The sequence below is a fragment of the Pelodiscus sinensis genome, chromosome 1 (assembly GCF_049634645.1).
Source record: "Pelodiscus sinensis isolate JC-2024 chromosome 1, ASM4963464v1, whole genome shotgun sequence".
Classification (NCBI taxonomy): domain Eukaryota; kingdom Metazoa; phylum Chordata; order Testudines; family Trionychidae; genus Pelodiscus; species Pelodiscus sinensis.
Window position 1 is genome coordinate 41,418,124 of NC_134711.1, and position 19,931 is coordinate 41,438,054.

The 19,931-nt window shown below is 40.2% G+C and overlaps 1 protein-coding gene across 5 annotated transcripts in view; it reads left to right on the forward strand.

Annotated features, from left to right (window-relative positions):
- CADPS2 (calcium dependent secretion activator 2) overlaps nucleotides 1-19,931 on the forward strand; it is a 514,814-nt gene that overhangs the window by 171,397 nt on the left and 323,486 nt on the right. For all 5 annotated transcript variants that reach the window (XM_075928806.1, XM_075928789.1, XM_075928797.1 and 2 more), the window contains exon 3: nucleotides 1,591-1,923. In XM_075928806.1, coding sequence (XP_075784921.1) covers nucleotides 1,591-1,923 — 333 coding nt within the window. The remainder of the gene's footprint in view (nucleotides 1-1,590; nucleotides 1,924-19,931) is intronic.

Sequence of the window (19,931 nt, forward strand, 5' to 3'; positions counted from 1 at the left end):
AAGTCTTCCACCTCTCTTCCCCCACTCTGCCCCCTAGAGAGAAACACCAGCTGTTTTAAAACAGCTGGAGGTTCCCTCTAGGCTCCTAGTGGAAGGAGACCTCACACGCTCTCCCTGCCCCCAGGCCAGTCAGAGCCTGGGGACAGGGGAGCACGCAAAATATCCTTGCCCCCACAAGAGCGTGTGGCAGCTCTAGCTCAGGGGTGGGCGAAGGGCCCTCTGCAGGCCAAATCCAGCCTGCTAAGCTGGTGGATCCAGCTTGCGGGCACACTCTTCCTCCTCCCCCCTGCCAAAGGTACACGGCAGTTAGAGATAAATGCTGGCTGTTTTAAAACAGCTGGCATCTCTCTCTAGCTGCTGCACGCTCTTGCGGGGACAAGGAGACTTCACACACCCCCTGCCCCCAGGCCCTAATTTGCCTGGAGGTGGGGGAGTGGCAGGGAGGCCGTAGGCCGGATCCACTGGCTTGGTGGGCTGGATTCAGCCTACAGAAGGCCCTTTGCCCACCCCGGGGCTTAGATGGTAGTATTACCAAAAAGGATCTGGGGGTTGTAGTGGAGCACAAGTTGAGGATGAGTCTACAGCGTGATGCAATTGCCAAAAAGGCTAATATTCTGTGGTGTATTAATGAGAGTAGTCTATATAAAACACAGGAGCCTATTGTCCTGTTCTGCGTCTCAGATGGAGAATTGTTTCCAGTTCTGGTGTCTCATTTTAGGAAATATGTGGACCATTAGAGAGAATCTGGAGGAGATAAAGGGTTTAGAAAAACTTGACCTTTGAGGAAAATTTTTATAAAATGTTTGTTTTGTCTTGAGAGAAGATGACTTCAAATGTATTAAGGACTTTTGTAAACAAAATAATAATCAATTGTTTTCCTTGCCCATTGAAAGGTCCAAGGGAGATTTAGGTTAGATATTAGGAAAAAGCTTTCTAACTAAGAATAGTGCCACACTGGAATAGCCTTGTAGTAATAGTGGTTGCTTAATTGTTGAAGGTTTTTAAGAGCAATTTGGGCAAAGATCTATCAGGCGTGGTCTAGGTTTACTTAAGGAGCAGGAGTTAATGCATTTTCCAAAGTCCCTTCCAAGCCTACGTTTCTATGATTCCTTGAAGCCACTGCAACACTCAGTCTTTTACAACATTGCTGTTTCACTTCCATCCCTCTATTGAAGACTGTGTTTTCCTCCAATAATGTTTCAAAAAATGGTTTTAAAAAGTTTTAAAAATGTTCTTATATTCAGGAGGAATTCATAATTTTGAACACCCTCTATCCTCCCATTATATGTACTATAGATGTTGGGAGACTATATTTTCATAAATATTTACATTTAATTTTAGATTTTCCTGGTGGCCATTGAGGGAAAAGGAAATCTTAAAGATGATAATTTTTTAATTAACTTTTTGCATATTCAGAAGAATTTTATTTTGTCTGTAGTGATTCTGTGTAGAGTTTCACATAAGGTTGTTTGATTCTTTTAGTAATTTAAGGCATTAATTTGTAAAAAATAAATACACATTTCTTCATGATAAACATTCAATTTTCTTGCCCATATCTAACTATCTGTTTTTTTTGTTTTGTTTTAAAAGGTTTTTCTCAAGAGTGATCGAGTTGCCAGAATGGTTCATAGTGGAGGATGCTCTGCAAATGACTTCAGAGATGTTTTTAAGAAAAACATAGAAAAAAGGGTCCGAAGTTTGCCAGAGATTGATGGATTAAGCAAAGAGACAGTGTTAAGCTCTTGGATAGCCAAATATGATGCCATATGCAGGGGAGAAGAGGACTTGTTCAAACAGCCCAATAGAATGGCATTAAGTGCTGTATCGGAACTTATTCTGAGCAAAGAACAGCTGTATGAAATGTTTCAACAGATTCTAGGGATCAAAAAATTGGAACACCAGTTGATTTATAATGCCTGCCAAGTAAGTAATTGGTCTTGCTCAGTTCGGTAGCATTCAAAGCCTTTGCACCCAAAAGGCCAAATCGTATCTCTACACCCTCCATCACTGCAGCAAATCCTAAATACAGTAGAATGATGATTCCAGAATATGGGATCCTGTGCCTAAAGAGAGGCTTCACAAAGAAAACATCCTCTCTGTGTGGAGTGGCTTTTGAATAGTTGATTTTTTTTTAAATAAAAATTGTAAATCATTAATGATCGAAAATCCTATTGACGTGTTTAACAGTATTGCTGCTTCAGTGATTTGGGTGATGGTAGAACATAGAATGGTTTATATATATTTTATTTACCAACCTCTCCATGGCAGCCCGCAAAATCATGGAAAGGGAAAGAAATTTGTATCTAGTAGGGCAAGGAGCATAGTGAATAGGATTCAATAATGATATTTTTGTGTGCTTTAGAGATTGGCGGGCTCTTGTTGCTATTAACCTTCATGAGCTGAGTTAGCAGCTGCTTTGCTGTTCTGCACTGTGGAAGAAGAAGAATTCCCCCCAAATCATTGAGAGAATCAGGGCAAAGTCATTTTAAGCAGGATTTGGTCTAAATCCATTACAAAATAAAAAACCTGTGAGCACAGCAGAACCCCATTTATCCAATCTAATTCGGATCAATGCCACATCCAATAATATAAACATAAAATGATTCAGGGAATGGGAAAGTATGAGGCTGCAGCACCATCTAGCAGCTGCAAGAGACATTGCCTTCTTGTGTATCTGCATGTGCTTGTTCTTCAGTTAATACAGAGAACTAGATAATGGAGGGTCAGATAATCAGGTTTCTACTGTAATATAAAATTGATGGCCATAAAACCTAAAGACTTGTATAATGTTTTACTTGTAGCAAAAACTTCACTAATTTTTCTCAAATATCATAGAAGTATAATTACCACCACTGCTTCCAAAGTAAATATAAATTAATTAAATTTGTTTACTTACCTAACTGGCTTATCTTGCCTTTACAGTGATGTAACTGTAAATCTCTATTACTTGACCTTTTAATGCAGAAAATGCTTTCTATTTGTACTGATATTGATAACTTGTCCAAATTATTTGTTTATAACATTGTTGGTCATCTAAGAAAAGTTCACTTCTTTAAAAGGCATCCCTTTATCTAAACTTTCCACATGAATTTCCTACGTGTTTTCAGCTGTTTTACATTGTGTTGTTTAGACTTAGCTCTTCATAAGTTTTTTTTTTTCCATGTCACTCCACTTAACGGCTTGTATAAATAATTATTTTTATAGTGCAATCAACACAAATCCAGGTAATATAATTTCAGTAGTAGTCAAGTGAAATATCATAACATTACTCTTCTGGAGACTTTCCATCCGATGTTCATCAAGCACTTCACTGTTACTAGTGAGTGAAGTGTTAGGAGCTTACTTTTAACTGGATATAATTACGCCATTGGGAAAAACTGCAACACAGATGTCTGCTTTCCTATGGTCACACAGCAAGTTGAGGTAGAGCTGGGAACTGAACCCAGATCATTTGACTTGTAGGACTAAAAGCTAATGACTAGACCATTGGTTCTCAACCTTTCCAAATTACTCAGCCACTTTCAGGATTCTGATTTGTCTTGCACATCCCCTCCCTTTATCCAAGTTACACCTCACTTAAAACTTGTGTACAGAAGCAGACTTAAAAATACGAAAGTATCACATCACACTAATACTGAAAAGTTGCTTACCTTCTCATTTTGTTGGTATGAAACTTTAATTTATACTGACTTCAGTAATGCTTTTTATGTAGCTTGTTGCAAAACTACGCAGATATCTAGGTAATTTGCTTTACCCCGTAGAAGACCTCTGCATACCTCCAAGATACATGTATCCCTGGTTGAGAACCACTAGACTAGACTGTGGTTCAGACTTTTTTTCCCCTCCATACTCTCTATTGCAGGATCATATCAGCACAGGAGGAAATGTGAAACGTTGAGAATTATTGATTACTAAATTTCCACAGTGGGTTGACATAAAATTATACAACAAAATTTTTCCTCTTAGTGTACATGTACATTGCATAGATATTTTGGGATACCAGAGGTATCCTGAAATAGCTATCTTGGGGCTATACAAGCTACCTGTTATTTCAAAAAATATTTCACCATCCCGGTACACTATTTTGCCACCCCAGTACACTATGGGTACGTCTACAGTAGCCCCCTAGATCAATCTAGGGAGGCTAATGAGGGTGACCGAAATTGCAAATCAAGCCCAGGATTTAAATATCCTGAGCTTGATTTGAATGTTCCCAGCTGGTCGCCATTTTAGAAATTGACTAGCCTGAAGTAACTTCCCGCGTCTACACGCGGCAGTGAAACAGGATTCTGATTTAAAGCCCCTAATTCAAATTAGCTGGTAAACCTCATTCCCTTATTTTCATAGTGTTCACAGAATGGGAACGGAAGTCATCTGTGAATAGAAAAATTCGAGTAAAGTCAAAATACATTCTGACAGCATCTACACAGTTTACATGTTTATCCCCACCCCACCTGCAGGAATGTTCTTTTGTTCCCCTTAGCCAGGACTTTTTAGACTTGCAGATAGTCAAAATCAATACTATCCAGGAGAAGATGAAACAGCCAGACAAGTGAGAAACCAAACAGATGTTAAAATTGAATTTTTGATAGAGGTTTCAGTGAGTCAGCTTCTGGTTTGTGCTTCTAACAGACTTGCAGTCTTAAATGAAATCCTGAGTGAGTTTATTCACCCTCTGAGAAACAACTATCACTCTTCCAGCACAGTAAACTTGTATAATTGCAATTGTGCAGAGACTTGGAAGTTATTTGCCCCCCCTCTTTGTACTTCCAGTCCCTTTGGAAACACTAGGCTACAGAACATATATTTGAGAGGAAAACTGCCTTAGAGTTACTCTGCTAGTTGTGAATAATTGATGTGAATAATGGTAGGTTGTGATGCCCACCAAACCTTGTTAACTGCCCCTTCTGCAGATCCCCTCGGAAAATGGTGCTTCCTTCTTCCTTTCCTTGTTTAGGGAAGTTGCTTTTCTCTGATTGAAGTGAAAGTTGCCAACCATAACAAGTTGAGGAGGGAGCAATGGAAGAAATGGGTATCTGGCTGTGGAATTTGTATCTTTGCCTCCTTATCAGTCCCTCCCTTTACTTGAGGAAAGAAGATGACTGGACTACCAGTTGAAAAGGGATTGAAATGCATCATATATTTCATAAGGCCAGTTGGTTCAGAGGTAGAGACAAATTGATGCCTTTTTCCCCCCTTACCAAATGATTTTCTGCCTCACACCCTTGAACCAATCAGTCTTTTTCCTCCTCTATATCCAGCTCTGAAAAAAGATTGTTTAGCTGATGCAACTTCCTACATTTAAAAAAATGTAAACTTGTCAGAGCCAAACTATGGTCTATTAAGTGTTAACAAATACACATCAAAGCCAGAGTTTGAATTGAAGATAGGGGAAATGCAGTGGTATTCTTCTAAGCTCTGCCCACAACATATGTTCAGCTCATGCATCCTCAAAATGTGATGTTGCTTACAGTAAATTGCACAGATATTCAGACATGCCATTAACTGTTTGAGAGCCTCTTGGTGAGGCTATGTGCGCACCTGGGCTCTGTGAGGAGCTTTGATTTTTGGCTCATGTTGTGGAGAAGAGCAGTAGCATATTTCAAATGCCATGCACTTGTGCCACCAAAAGGAGATGTGTCATTTGTGCACATCCATGATAACCCTCCTCGCCTTTCTTTTAAGAGGAATGAAATCATTAACATGGCTGCCTCAGTGACACTCTTTTCAGAGTTGTGAGGTTTCCTTTGCAGCCATAACAGCTAGAGACTTCATTTAAAAAAAAAGAATACTGAGATTCTGGAGAATAGGTAATACCTTCATCGAGATACCGGTGTGGTGTCAGTTCATGCAATTCAGATCAAGTTTTTATTGTAAAGACAAGTAGGATCCTGTGCACTGCGGATATAAGCAACTAGTCACTCCCTCCAACCCCCCTCCACTGCCTTTATCAGAGAGAGGCATCAAGGATGGGAGCAGGATCTGGTGCTGGGGGGAGCTGGCTTAAAAGCCAGTTCTTCCCCCCCCCCCCCCCAGCACCATCTCCATGGGGAGAAGGGGTGGAGGCAAAGTGGAGAATTAGCAGCACTTAAAGCAGAAGTGCTGCGAGGAGCCTGGGGTGAGCTGGGGACTCAAGCAGTCCCCCACTGGCCCCGTGCTCCCTGCTTTTAAAATGTACAAGATCCACAGGAGCGTTCTTGTACACTTCAAAAGCAAAGCGCCGCCGGGAGTGCGGGACTAGCAGGGGGGACTCAGTACGTGGCCCTGCACTCCTGGCGGTGCTTTGCCCCGCCCGGGGCTCTTGTATATTTGAAAAGCAGGGAGCGAGGGGCCAGCGGGGGACTGCTTGAGTCCCCTGCTGGCCATGTTCCCCCCCAGTGCTTCCGCCTTTGAAATGTAGCAAGACAGTGCTCTTGCTACATTTCAAAGACGGAGGTGCCTGTATCAACTAACTGAATAGTCCATGCAAATTACATCGACTAGTTGATTAATCTAAATGTAACATCCTTACTGTGCACAATTCCCATTTATGAGCAGGGTTGCTAAGCCCTCTTCTCCCACATAAGCATGCTCCCTGATATCTATATCAACCAGGAATGTGTGTGGTGTTGCAATAATTTGGCACCATACTTCCTGTGTAACAAGGTACCATATTTTTACCGACTGTGTTCTGTGAGCTCTCTTCTCATATTCCTTTCTCTTTTGCCTGTCTCTGTTTCTTAGCGTTTCAGATTCCCATGTCTAACATTTTTTTCTTCCATCTCATCTCTAATCCTCCCTTTTTCCTTCCCCTATGCTTCCCCCCCTCTATTGTTGACCCCTTCTATCCTTCATGCTACATTTTTTTGTGCAGAATGAATGAGACTTGGGAGATCTAGGGTGAAACAGATGAATAGCCATTGTATATCGCTTGTGACATTCCAGGCCTGAACAGCCCAGCATCCAGCCAGGAAAGAATATCCCCAGTTGTAATGTATAGGTCATCTATGGCCTGCCACGCACATGTTACCACCACAAGTCCCTATTGCAAGGGGCAGAAGTTGGATTTCTGATTCTGCTACTAAGTGTTGTAAAGGGGAATAAACTTTATTTCTCTCTCTCTCTCTCTCTCTCTCTCTCTCTCTCTCTCTCTCTCTCTCTCTGTGTGTCAACATTGCTTTTATAATTATTTTATTGCTGTTTCTGTGACTACTGGGAAATATGACTGCTTTCATAACTAAGGAGTTTTAGTGCATATTTAGTGTTTCAAACTAACATTATCTATTAAAAATCTTGTGTTTCAAAGAGCGTTCTTGCAAATATTGCACCTGCCCTCTAATTCCTTCTGCCAATTTTCCTGTTTTTAAAGATGTTTCTCTTCCATTTTGCTATGTGAAACTCCTACACAAACAAGGGAAACTGACTATACAAGAAATTTGTGAAAATGATTATATGTAGCTGTTACTGCACAAAGAACTGATGAAATAAAAAAAAATTCTCTAATTTCTCACTTCTAAAGATCATAGGTATTCCTTGTAACAATAGAGAGCAGAAAAATTAAATGAAGTCTCTCTTAATAGAATGTAATTTACCAGTAACAATTTTTTTGGAATTCCAACGTCATTTTTACAGTGGGAATATGTTTTTGTTTTTTACCTCCCCACCTGGGTTGGGCGTGTGACAGGTTCAAAAATTATCTGGTCAAACATTGATGAAATATTGTCAAATAATATACAAATATTCATATTTTCATTTATTAGAACAGTAACAGAAAAGCAGGATTGTATGGTCTCCAGGAATATCTATTAACTTTAGATACTCATGTCCAGTTACCAAAAACAAATTACTTACCTGAGTTATTTTAACTCGGAAAATTGCAAAACATAATGAAAAGCAGCTTTTAAAAATGAAGGAATAATTACCTTTTTTTAGCTAGGTTAGTTTAACATTTAAATGTGATATTTATCTAACACTGCAAAGCTGCAAAAGAAAAGAGTTAGGGAAGGTATTGAGGGGGCAATTACTGGGCTACTTCTGTTTGCAAAAGATAGGGCTAATGATTAAGCATCTTTCATTATATTGGGTGAAGAGGTTTAATGACTGTATCATTCCCCTCCCATTACTGAGTGTTTGCTTAGTTTAGATTGTAAGCTCTTTGGGGCAAGAACTAGATCATTTAATGTGCTTTATGAACTGCCATATACACTGAAGGCCTGGTATACAAATAAAGATGTGTATACATACATACATTTTTCAAGAAGATCAATCAAAGTACTCAATTTTCAGTTAGGTCATCTTTTGCCAAACAGGTGGCATTACCATGTAGTGTAACATGAGTGATCAAGACAATTAAGTAGGCACCAGGATAAAATCAGAAAAGTAGTACACCGGTTACATGAGAGTACTCTTGTTAGAATATTTGACCCTGATCAAATAAGCTGTCAACTGACATTATTTGACTAGTCTTCACAATGCTACTCCCCACAGCTTCCTTACTTTTATTTCCTGAGCTATAGGTGTCTTTGTTGTGTTTGTAAATTATAACCATATAAGATACATTATATGGAAGAATAAAGATATCCTGACTTCAGACATAATGATGATATATACAGGCTTCCATGGTGATTTCTCAGGTTACATTTCTGCAAATATTTAGTAGGAGTTCTAGAATGGGGCCTGGTTTTGGGGAAATAGGAATTAAATTATCAGAGTTTAGTTGAAGTTGTACTAAAGATGGAGTAAACTGGTTTTAAATGTTCTGCTTGGTCCATGAACTTTATAGAAGAAATGGAAATTTAGGAATCTTTACATACTTAAGAACCATAACAGGCGTCCTTGTTGCGGAAGGCTTCCAGCTTATTCAGCAGAAATGTAAGAAATGTTCATACAACATAACCATTGCAACAAAACATAATTTGAGAGTCTCATTGAGAAGATATCTGCAGGGTTACCGCACATCCTGGCTTTCTCCAACATTGCCTCTTTTTTGATCCTCTGTCCTCTATCCAGAAACATTTTTCAAGTAAGAGGCAATGTCTGGCTTTTTTTTTTTTTTTTTTTTTTTTTGAGGGACAGGTGTTACAGCTCAGAAAGAGACCTGATTGGCTCCTTTCCCAATTGATCCCCTTCCTTGCACCTGCATCTGATTGGTCCCTTGCAGCTGCTTGTATTCTGACCATTCAGGCTGTGACTCCCAGCCCACAGGAGGGGGAGAGCCCTAAAGGAGGTGCTGACTGACAGCTGTCCTCTCATCCGGGTCCCATGAGGGTAGGGGACTGGACTTGATGCCCTCTCAGTTGATGCCTTCCAGTTTTGGTATTCTATGATTTTCCCATCATCTGCAGGCTGTTTAGGAGAGTTGCTTAAACACTTTCCAAGTGTAGGAGAGGAGCCTAACTCTTGCCTCCTGTACCCTCCCATCCCTGCTGGACAAAGCTGGCCTTAGGTGTAGGCAAGAGAGGCCACATCCCAGGGAATCAAACCAGACTTCTCTCACCACTCTACCCTACTACTGTTTCTATTTCCTTCCCCATCCCCTGATATGGAACTACCCTTTGCTAAGCTGCTTTGGACTGATTAAAACAGTGTGATTAAAATTTCCATTAATCATAACTATTTTTTTAAAATATTGTAATAATGATTTCTTTAAAAAAAATTAACAGCCCTATTTGGCTTGTTTTGTGAATTTATTAACAAGTATTGGTTTCAAACCAAAATATTTGATACCCAGGACCTCAAGAAAATTTGCATATATGGTACTGAGAGTTTTCTATGCTAGCCAAATCCTTCTGCTTCTTTTTTGTTTGTTTATACTCTGAATAGTGATACTCCGTTTAGTTCAGTTTTCCATCTACATGCAGAATGAACTTTGTGCTCTGAGGAATGTGAAGGTGTGCACCACCAATAAAAACACATTCTGCTGGCTATGGGCACTGTGCTGATCATCTGGGCAGCTTTTGGATCTGGGTGTCCATCCAAGGTCTCAGATTACATGGAGCACAGTAAAACGCAGCTTGGACGTACCGAAGAGTGGTGGCAGGGAGAGTCAGGTGCAGCCTTGGTCCTTAGCCAATCCTGCCTTGGTGGAAGGGAGAGCGACTCTAACTTCTAACACTAGTGTAAATTACATAGTGTAACAGAGCTTTTGCCAGCAGAGGGATTGGCCAAAATGCAGCTCTGCTTCATCCCGCTCCCAAAATTCTACCTTCTCCTCTGTACACTTAAGTTTGTGGCAACAGCTGGTGCATGCAGTGAAGTTGGCAGATTAGAGAACGGAGCCCATCATGTCTTTTCTTCTTCGGGCTAACATCCACAGATCTGTTACAAAGGGTACTTCAGCCTGTTTGCTTCCTGGGGAGAGACTCCGACCTGCTGATCACTGGCAGCAAAAGACTGTCTTGACTCCTGAAGTTCCCTTAGGGGTTTTCTACCTCTTCTTCAGCCTGACCACCCTGCAACATGGCTTTTCTGTGGAGTCTTCCAAACATTGAGTGTTTACAGCATAAATTTGGTTGAATGACATCTGTCTAATTCTCATCTGTGTCAGGGCTGTGTATGGCTTTTGGGGACATAATCCTCACATCTCTTCTTTCCCTTCTGAGGCATTTACTGCAGTTGGCACTCCTGAAGGCTTCAGGGCAGAGTTAAGCTAAGAAAAGCCAGTCTCTGTCTCCTGCTGTCCCACCTTATGTGTCTTGTTAGGGAGTTTAGATGGTTTTGTGGGTGGAGAATGGTTTTCACTTCAGCTCAGGCTGGGCGGGATTTCTCCAGCAAAAGGGAAGCCAAGGATTGGGTTAAATATGCCAGCTGTGATGCAAACTAGATGCAGGCCAGGCCAGGCTTTGACCTATTCTCCCAGAAGGAAAGGAGCGAGGCAGGAATGGAAAAGAAATGATTGTAAGGTAACCACTCCTTTCTGCCCCTATCAACTGTGAGCAAAGCCAGAACAGCAGCACACCACACAGAAGACTGCACCTGAGTCAACTATAGCATACACCAGGTGCCACGTTTCTGATTGCAAAGCTCAGCCACCGCTGCCTCTGTTGGATGCCTCATGGATGCTACCCATGCCAAAGAGTGTGATAAGGGGCTAGGTACCGCCTCCTGCTACCATATCTATGACAGACCTCCCTTTCAACACTGGGGATCCCTACTTGTGTCCAAGACTGAAACCTTCAGGGAAAACAAAGACTTTGCTGGTCCATGTGGGTCACATGCAACAGAAAATAGTAGAGCTTCTGTTGTGGCCTGTGTTTCAGTCTCTGGCCAATAGCTTCCCTGAGAAACTAAAAAGGAGTCTATGGGAGGAAGGAGACAAAGGAGCTCAGCCTCTTTAAGTACATGAATATCACTAGTCTGAAATATTTTCAGAGCAATCTTTGAGCCCTGTTTTCCTCCACCTTCTAAAGCAGTTTTATGGGGAAAAAAACTAAAGGAAACTAAGCAGTGTGTTTCCCCTTTTCATGGACAGAGCAGGTAATCCTGAATGCCTGGTTCACGGTGTATAGCAGGACACACCAATGCAGAAAAGACCTCATCCTAGACGTACCAGTTTCTCACCACCTCCCCTATTTGAAACATCTGCATACATTAATTAAGAGGCTTATCTTCAAAGCATTCTCAATTTACCATCCTCAGTTCTGAATGTTTGAAAGTGAAATCCTTTTTCTCTTAACTTTGAGCATTGTGATTTGAATTTCAGGGGTGTCTCTCCATGTACAGTAAAAACCTGTGTTATCTGGCATGCTTGGGGATTAGGGTGTTCAAGTTGTCTAAAAATTCCGGTTGTCTGACAATTCCATCAACCTATGAAAAGCCAAGGGACAAGAATAGTAAAACTCAGGTTTTTAATATTGGTAGTTTTGTAGTGTGAGGCAGTTGGTTTCACATTTCTATTTTGAGTTAAAGGTGATTAGTACTTCTTAAATAAAAAATTGTTAAGCCAGTCATGATAAACCAAGCCAGGCCTATGCTCATGAAGATGTGACTGTATCGTGGCTGGGGGCAATGCTGGTTAACAAAGTTTTCTGGTTAACAGAGTGCTGGATAACAAAGGTTTCACTGTAGTAGGAATATTGGTTTTATCTAAGAAAGAGATGCACATATATTTTCCTGGGAAGTTTTTCTGATCAGCATTTTCAAAGAGAAGTGAAACAAACACAGTGATTATGAATCCTGGAGTATCTTTAATTCAGAACAAATAAAGAAAACATAGTGCCAGAGAAGTCAATCATAGGCTTAAGCTGAGGATGGGTATGATTAGATATGAGATCACCCCTCGGAAGGCTATTAATGGAAGATGAAAATAGCTATAATGGAAAATTATGGAATCACAGAAGCAAAACTGGGTCTTATTGGAGTTTAGTGGAAATTCTGATCTTAATCACAGGCGAGCATCAACAATTCTGGGTTCCTTTGGTAGCTTTGCACTGACTGAGTATTCTCTCCATATCTCCTCCTTTCTCATCTATTTGCAGTTGACAATCTCCAATTTGTATATTCTTTACTCCCACAACTGTTGAAAGCAGTGAGTTAGATGTATTTGATTGAAAAGGATCTTTCTAATTCAGTTAAGAGCACAGGTATCAGAAAGTGAGCACAGCATTCACCAGCCAAAACCACTCTCTCTGTTCATTCATTCTTTCATGTGTATTTGTTCCAAATGGCATTCCTCATAAAAGTTGTTCTGCTCTTAAAAAAAAAAAAAAAAAAAAAAAAAAAAAAAAGTGAGGGGGGGGGGAAAAGTAATTTTGTTTCTAGGATATTTTCCCAGAAACTGTATTTTTAAATTGAAATAATGTAAATGCAGATTTATTTTGACTAAATATGAATTTATTTCTTCTGTGTAAGGATTTATTATTTATACATGGTTGGGTTTTTCCCTTAGTGAAATCAGCTAACTTAGTTAATGAAATGGTGGTATCTTGAAAAAAATATAATAAATAAATAGTTCAACTAAAGATAAGCTGTTGTCCTGAATTTTAAGGACTTGTTTAATTAAGTGACAGACAGACATAATTATTTGGGATATGACATTCAAGGTGCTTTTGCATACTGAATAAAGCGTTCGTTAACATTTATTGCCCTAATTATATAGATTCACTTCACTTTCATCACTCCCGAGGACATCTAATCAGTAATTAACACTTACCAAGAGAAAACATTTTACATAATATTTTGAAAATGAAATATTAATTCTTCTAGAGAAAGCTTTCAAATTTTCATTTATTTTATAACTGAAGTCACTGTGGAATAATCAAGTGATGGTTATCTATTGCTGTGTTGCAGATGGTCACAATTTACAAAAGAACTCTGGGAACTTTCCTGAAAGCATATAGGACATAAAATACCTTGCACAATGAGAATTTGCATGTACACAAGTCCCTGTCCCTGAAGTATCTTTGAATATGCTATATAAGAAATGTTGTATAAAGTCCTATAAATACATAATTGTCATTACAGTGGAAATATTTCAGCAAAGGTGGCACTTGTCAGTCCCATATGTACTCTTAGTGCAAGATAGGTGGAGAAATGTCAATAACTTTAAAATTCCATGGCATTCCATTATGCATCCTCTGCTATAGAATGATAGTGATCCCTAGTGCCTCAATAGTCAAGTTTCTTTTTTTTAATCATTAATGGTGTAGATTCTGCCAGAGGCTGATGTGTTGCTGTCAAAAAAAAAAAATCAGTTGCATGTCTGTCTTTGCTAATATTTGCTGTTAGATTTATGAGCGTGAATAGCCTAATATGAGGAACAAAGTAAGGATTTTATATTTGGTTTAGAAAACAGTGAGTTCGGTAGTAAGTTTGAAGAGGATAAGAATGGCTGGAAACTATATAATAAACAATATTTGGGACAGATGATTCAGTTTTACTTTCATGTTTTTTGTGTAGTGTCAAGAGCCCTTCCTGGTTTCTGCTGCTTCACTGGGAAAAGGAAAGCCTAACTGAATCTTTCCTTTTCCTAGAACTTGGTTCTAGAAATTCCCACCTTTTTTATTTTGTATTTCTACACTGTAATGTAAGCAGTATGGGATTTTGATTAAGGTGATGGTTAAATCCTCTTTCCATTTGGCAAATGATAGTATTTTATCTCTGTCTCTAAAATGAACAAGTATACTCCCGCTGTTCTGGGAAACAGACAGGTGAGAAGAGTTGGGAGAAGAGTCCAGTACTAATGGGAGTATTTGGAGGGCAGTGTTCCCTGTAAACTGCGTACTCATGCAGCCAATCAAGATCAATTTAAATGCTGCCCAAATGATTAGCAGAGTGCCCACAGCTGGGTTTTGTGTTTCTACTAGTGGTGCACATTCTCACATGCTTCAGTGTACATTTAAAAATGTATTTCACATGTGAATGGAAAAAATCAGCACATGGATGGAAAAAATTAGAGGAAACATTGTGGGAAGATGACAGGATTTCAGTTCTACCCAAGGAAGCATGTATAGCAACACTTCCAAATATTCAGCAGATTTCTTCAGATGATCTCATTGCTAATGACATCTTTTATACTTTTAGGTGGAGAAGCGGGTGCTCCAGCCCCTACTGATTAATCATAACTAGTAAGCATCAGCCATTAAGGTTAATCAGTTAACCATTCACCTAATAGAAAGTAGAGTTTTATGGGCAACCAGGTGAACGATATAGATTTTACAGTAAAACAATTTAGAATGCATACAGTAAAACAATTTAGAATTTAAAATCATGAGTGTTGTGGAGAGGGCTGATAAAGAAAAGTTATTTATTAGTTCCCTAAATAGAAGAACTAGAGGACACCAAATGAAATTTAATGGGTAGCAGGTTTAAAACTAATAAAAGAAAGTTCTTCTTCACACAGTGTGTAGTCAACCTGTGAAACTCCTTGCCAGAGGAGGCTGTGAAGGCTAGAACTATAACAGAGTTTAAAGAGAAGCTAGATAATTTCATGGAGGCTAGGTCTATAAAAGGCTATTAGCCAGGGGATAAAATGGTGTCCATGGCCTCTGTTTGTCAGAGGCTGGAGAGGGATGGCAGGAGACAAATCGCTTGATCATTGTCTTCGGTCCACCCTCTCTGGGGCACCTGGTGCTGGCCACTGTTGGCAGACAGGATACAGGGCTAGTGGACCTATGGTCTGACCCAGTACGGCCGTTCTTATGTTCTAATGCATCCATATTATGCATATAGCAAGGACTTATTGTAATGGAATGTCCTGTGCAGCTAGATAGCTTACTAGGGTTATTTAATCTTTTATTCCAAAATTTCTTTGTAAAAAATGCAGCTTTAAATCTATCCTCCATCATGATACTTTGAGAGAGAATCTGCAAGCATAAAAGGGCTTTATCTAAAAGTAATTTATGACTTTGTCACAGTCCCTCCTTCCTTTAGTTAAACTTTGAATTCCTTATTTTTATTGCATTTGTAGTCATTTCATAACTTTGCACAATTTGCTTGAATAATTTATCCCTCTTGTGTAAGATAATACATTTGCACACTATGGTCTGTACCTCTGGATATATTCATGCCACACATAAGCAATGTACATTTTCCTCTTCTAAGCATATACAGGCAGTCCCCGGGTTACGTACAAGATAGGGACTGTAGGTTTGTTCTTAAGTTGAAGCTGTATGTAAGTCGGAACTGGCATCCAGATTCAGCCGCTGCTGAAACTGATCAGCAGCTGATTCCAGGAAGCCCGGGGCAGAGCAACTCTGCTTTGGGCTTCCTGTAGTCAGCCGCTGGTCAGTTTCAGCAGCGGCTAACTTGGGGATGCCTGGGGCAGAGCAGCTGGGGTGCTGCCGGGTTGGCTCAGTAGCGCCAAGGAGCGGTGCTGCGGGACCAACCGGCAGCGCCCCACCTGCTCTGCCACAGGCCCCGGGCTTTGCTCCACGTCTCCCTGGTCTGCTGAGAGGGGGGGGGATTAGCTGCGCCCCCCCCCCCAGCAGACCAGGGAGACGTGGAGAAAAGCGGCGGAGGACCCGGGTCGGACCGCGGCGCTTCCAGATCAGCGCCGCGGTCTGGCCCGGGTCCTCCGCGGCTTTGCTCAGCGTCTCCCTGGTCTGCAGACCAGGGAGACACTGAGCAAAGCCGCGGAGGACCCGGGCCGGACCCGCGGCGCTTCCAGCTGATCTGGAAGCACTGCGGGTCCGGCCCCGGGTCCTCTGCCGCTTTGCTCCCCATCTCCCTGGTCTGCTGGCTCCCCCAGCAGACCAGGGAGATGGGGAGCAGCTTTTCTCGCCCCGGAGGAGGCGGGCGGCGGGACCAGGTGTCCCGCCGCTCTAGTCCTCCGGGGCGAGAAAATTCCCGTTCGTAACTGCGGGTCCGACATAAGTCGGATCCGCGTAACTTGGGGACTGCCTGTAGTAATGTTTAATTTTAAGAATAAACGGAAATGTACTAACATCATGAAATTAAACTGTGAACCAATATTGGGTGGATCAGTACTAAAACCATCATAGTAGGTGACAACTAGATTTTTCATTCAAAAAGTTGCATTTCTTGCCTTTGTCCTCACAAACAGAAGAAAGAATCAGAAAAATGCAAAGACTGGCTAATGGCATTGTCAAGTGATAAAATAACAAATTATGGAACTCTCAGATCAGCCATCTTCGATGTTTTAATGAGCTTGAGCTTCAAAATGCTGTGCTCAACACTCATGGCTGTGATGAGTAGCATGAGGAGAATCCTCAAAGCTATCCACACATTAGGAAAGACGTCCTTCAACTCTGTATGCTGAATAAATTAGTGAACATGGAGTGGAGATTGCTTCCCATGCAGCAGAATATGATGAGTGCTGTTCAGTTTGGCGTTGAAGTCTGAATATTTCCCACGTGTCAGCTTCTGGTGTTTTCCTGTCTGCCAACAGCTTACTAAGGTGAGACTAAAAAAACTTAGATCTTTTAATGATGCTTCATTTGTTCAAACATTTCTTCGATGGACACTTGAGTAGTGCCAATGAGTACTTGAATTTTTCTTCCAAGCTGTCCATCATCTCAACTCTGCCCTTCTGTTATCGGAAAAGAGACACGGTTACAAATTTCATTGAAGAAATGTTGATCATCTAATTTCTGCCATTTTTTTTGGTAGCATTAAAAGCATCTTCAACTCCATTGTCTCTCAGGGTAGCTCCTCATTAAAGTAGTAGTAGTTGCAATGTGTGAAGTGGTAGTGGTCGACTGAGCTGGTAATGCTTTGCTTTCAGTGTTCACTTAGAACAGTTATGCCAAATCATAAATGAGACCACTAATTTGAAGTCCATGAACTGGTTTGCCAGGCTTTATGCCTCATGTCAGATTCCAGCCTCTGCTTTACTCAACTGCACCAGTTCCATCAGTGTGCTTGTAAACCTCAGTCACTTGGTCCTTCACTGGCTTAGTGTCAATATAGCTCTCCTAGCAAGTGTCAGTTGGTGGCTTCATAGTCATATCTGTAATAAAGTCGGTGAGGATCTACTGCCTAATTGTTGATGCTGGAAACAAGACGTATGTTCTTAGCAGTACACTGAAGATACTGAATATAAAGATGATGTTGCATCTGAAAAAGCTAGGTTGAGGAAATGGCAGCCACCAGGCATGACGAAAGCTCATGGATTCAGTGCAAGGATCCTTGTCCGGCTGCCACTGTTTTTCCTTGATGTTTTTGTTACCATGCAAAGCTGATTTCTCTTAACTATTTCATGTAAATCACATTTTTATTTGTCCTTTCTCTCCCTTTCATGTGAGCCGCATTCTTCTTCATCACACTACTTTACACTGCCAGAAAAAATCTTGGATGATTCTCCATCATTTTCCTCACATTTCTATGTCTTATCTGCTAATTTGAAATTTTCTGCCTGGCAAAAGAAATAACATTGTATATTGTTGTGTAGATGGAGTTTGATAGATTTTTTGGCATCTCATTAAATATGTCCTTTTAGTCACTAATACTCCTCAAAACTTAAAACACAATTACTCTTTCACAATTACACAATACAGGTGCACCATATTGCAGCTGGGCTCTCGTGTTACTTGAGTTCATTCTCATCTCACCAACTGACTGGCAATCCCTGTGTCAGAGCACCAGGTAGCTAGTAATGGGAAAGCATCTGTCATTATAATGTATTCAGTTTATATCTTCAAACCCTCTCTCTCTTCCCTAATTTCGTTAGAATAAAGACAAAAAATGACCCTGTGGTTAGACTCTTCTGATAAATTTTCTTCTGTCCTATCACCAAGAATATATAATTCTAAACTTATCACTTAATTATATTAGAGGTTCTTCCATTCCTTTCATTTCAGTTTAAACATTTTGTCCAAATTCCTCACTCACGCCATTCATCTTATGGGTACTCACCAGAGCCATTTTACTCCATTTCAACTTAATGTATCCAGAAAAAAAATAGAATATAAATATCAACATGATGAAAAACCTATATTGCCACATTATTTCAGAGCCATTGTCTGTGGTTATATTAAATGCTAGCTTTATGTCAAATGAGTATTACTTTAATGAGCTGATATTATAGCTTTACCTAGAAAGACAAGAGAAATATCAGGCACTGGAATTTCAAGTGCCACGTTCAAAATATATGTACCAACAAATAATAAAAAAATCCTTTTTTTACGTTTTAAACCTTGTGAAATATTTCAGATATCGCCCACTTACTCATGTACAGATACATGTACAAAACACATCTCTTTCTTTTGCTTACCAAGAAGAAAAAAAAAGTAGCAGCTGATCAAATCAGAAGTCTGCTTTGTATTGATTATTGTTCAGCTTTTGCTGCCTTTTAGATCCTCTCTTGAGCTCTTTGATAATTGTAATAAAGGTAAGTAAATATAATACCAGGTGTGTTTGTGGGGAAAAGGTTATTGAATGGTTATTAAAAGTAACTCATTGGTTTTCTACAGTCAGATGAATCTGTAATACTATACTGTGTATATTTAGATGGAGGACACTGCAGATGTTTAATAGCATTTTATATCTTTAGATGACACATCTTTTTTTCTTTTACAAAATTATCCTGGCTCATTCTATTAAAGAGAACATCGTGTGACAGAATTATTCACTATTACTGTTGATTTGACAGTCATTTTGTCTTTCTCAATACAGTTTTTCAAAATGAGTAAATAAGTGCTTTTAAAAATGACAGACTGATGCCTCTGATGCCTCATTTAAGGTGGTGTTGGGTGCTGTGTAGTTATACCCATCTGTCTGGCAGTAGAACCTTGACATGTAGCACTTTGCGAGCTCACTTATCCCATCAGTTGTATAAATGCTGTTTCCACAGACTTCAGTGGGAATTGCATGTTCTCAGCTCATGTGATGACTTGATCCTCTGTTATTGCAATTCCAGGCTTTTCCTGAGCATTTTTTCTGACATAGTAACTTTTTCATGTGGACAAATGATGATTATGATGTAAAACAAATTTCATCAGGGTCAGTGGTCACAATTTTTGGAATTAAGCCTCATGTACACTATTAATGTGAACAAAGCCTCATGTACACTATTAATGTGAGGTATACATGCTTGGAAATATGGAGTCTACCATGGTTTCAGAGCTTCCAGTTTGACTAATTTCAAAAATTATTCACACACTAAAAATGTATATTGCCAAGATTTCATAGAATCCAAGAAGATTAGTGTTAGAGCAAACCAACCCCCTGCTCAAAGCAGGACCAGCACTGACTAAATCATTCCAGGCAGGGCTTTCTCAAGCCTAGCCTTATAAACCTCTAAGGATGGAGATTCCGCTGCCTCCTTAGGCAACCCATTCCAGTTCTTCACTAGGAGGCTGATGAAGTAGTTTTTCCTAACATTCAACCAGACTTCCTACACTGCAGCTTGACACCATTCCTTCTAGATCTGTTATCTGCCACCAGTGAGAATATCCTGACTCCATCCTCTTTGGAACCCCTTCAGGGTTGGAGAATCTATGTTGGCTGTTCCTGATCACCTTTCTCTCCTCCAAGTGTTTCAAAATGGATTCCTT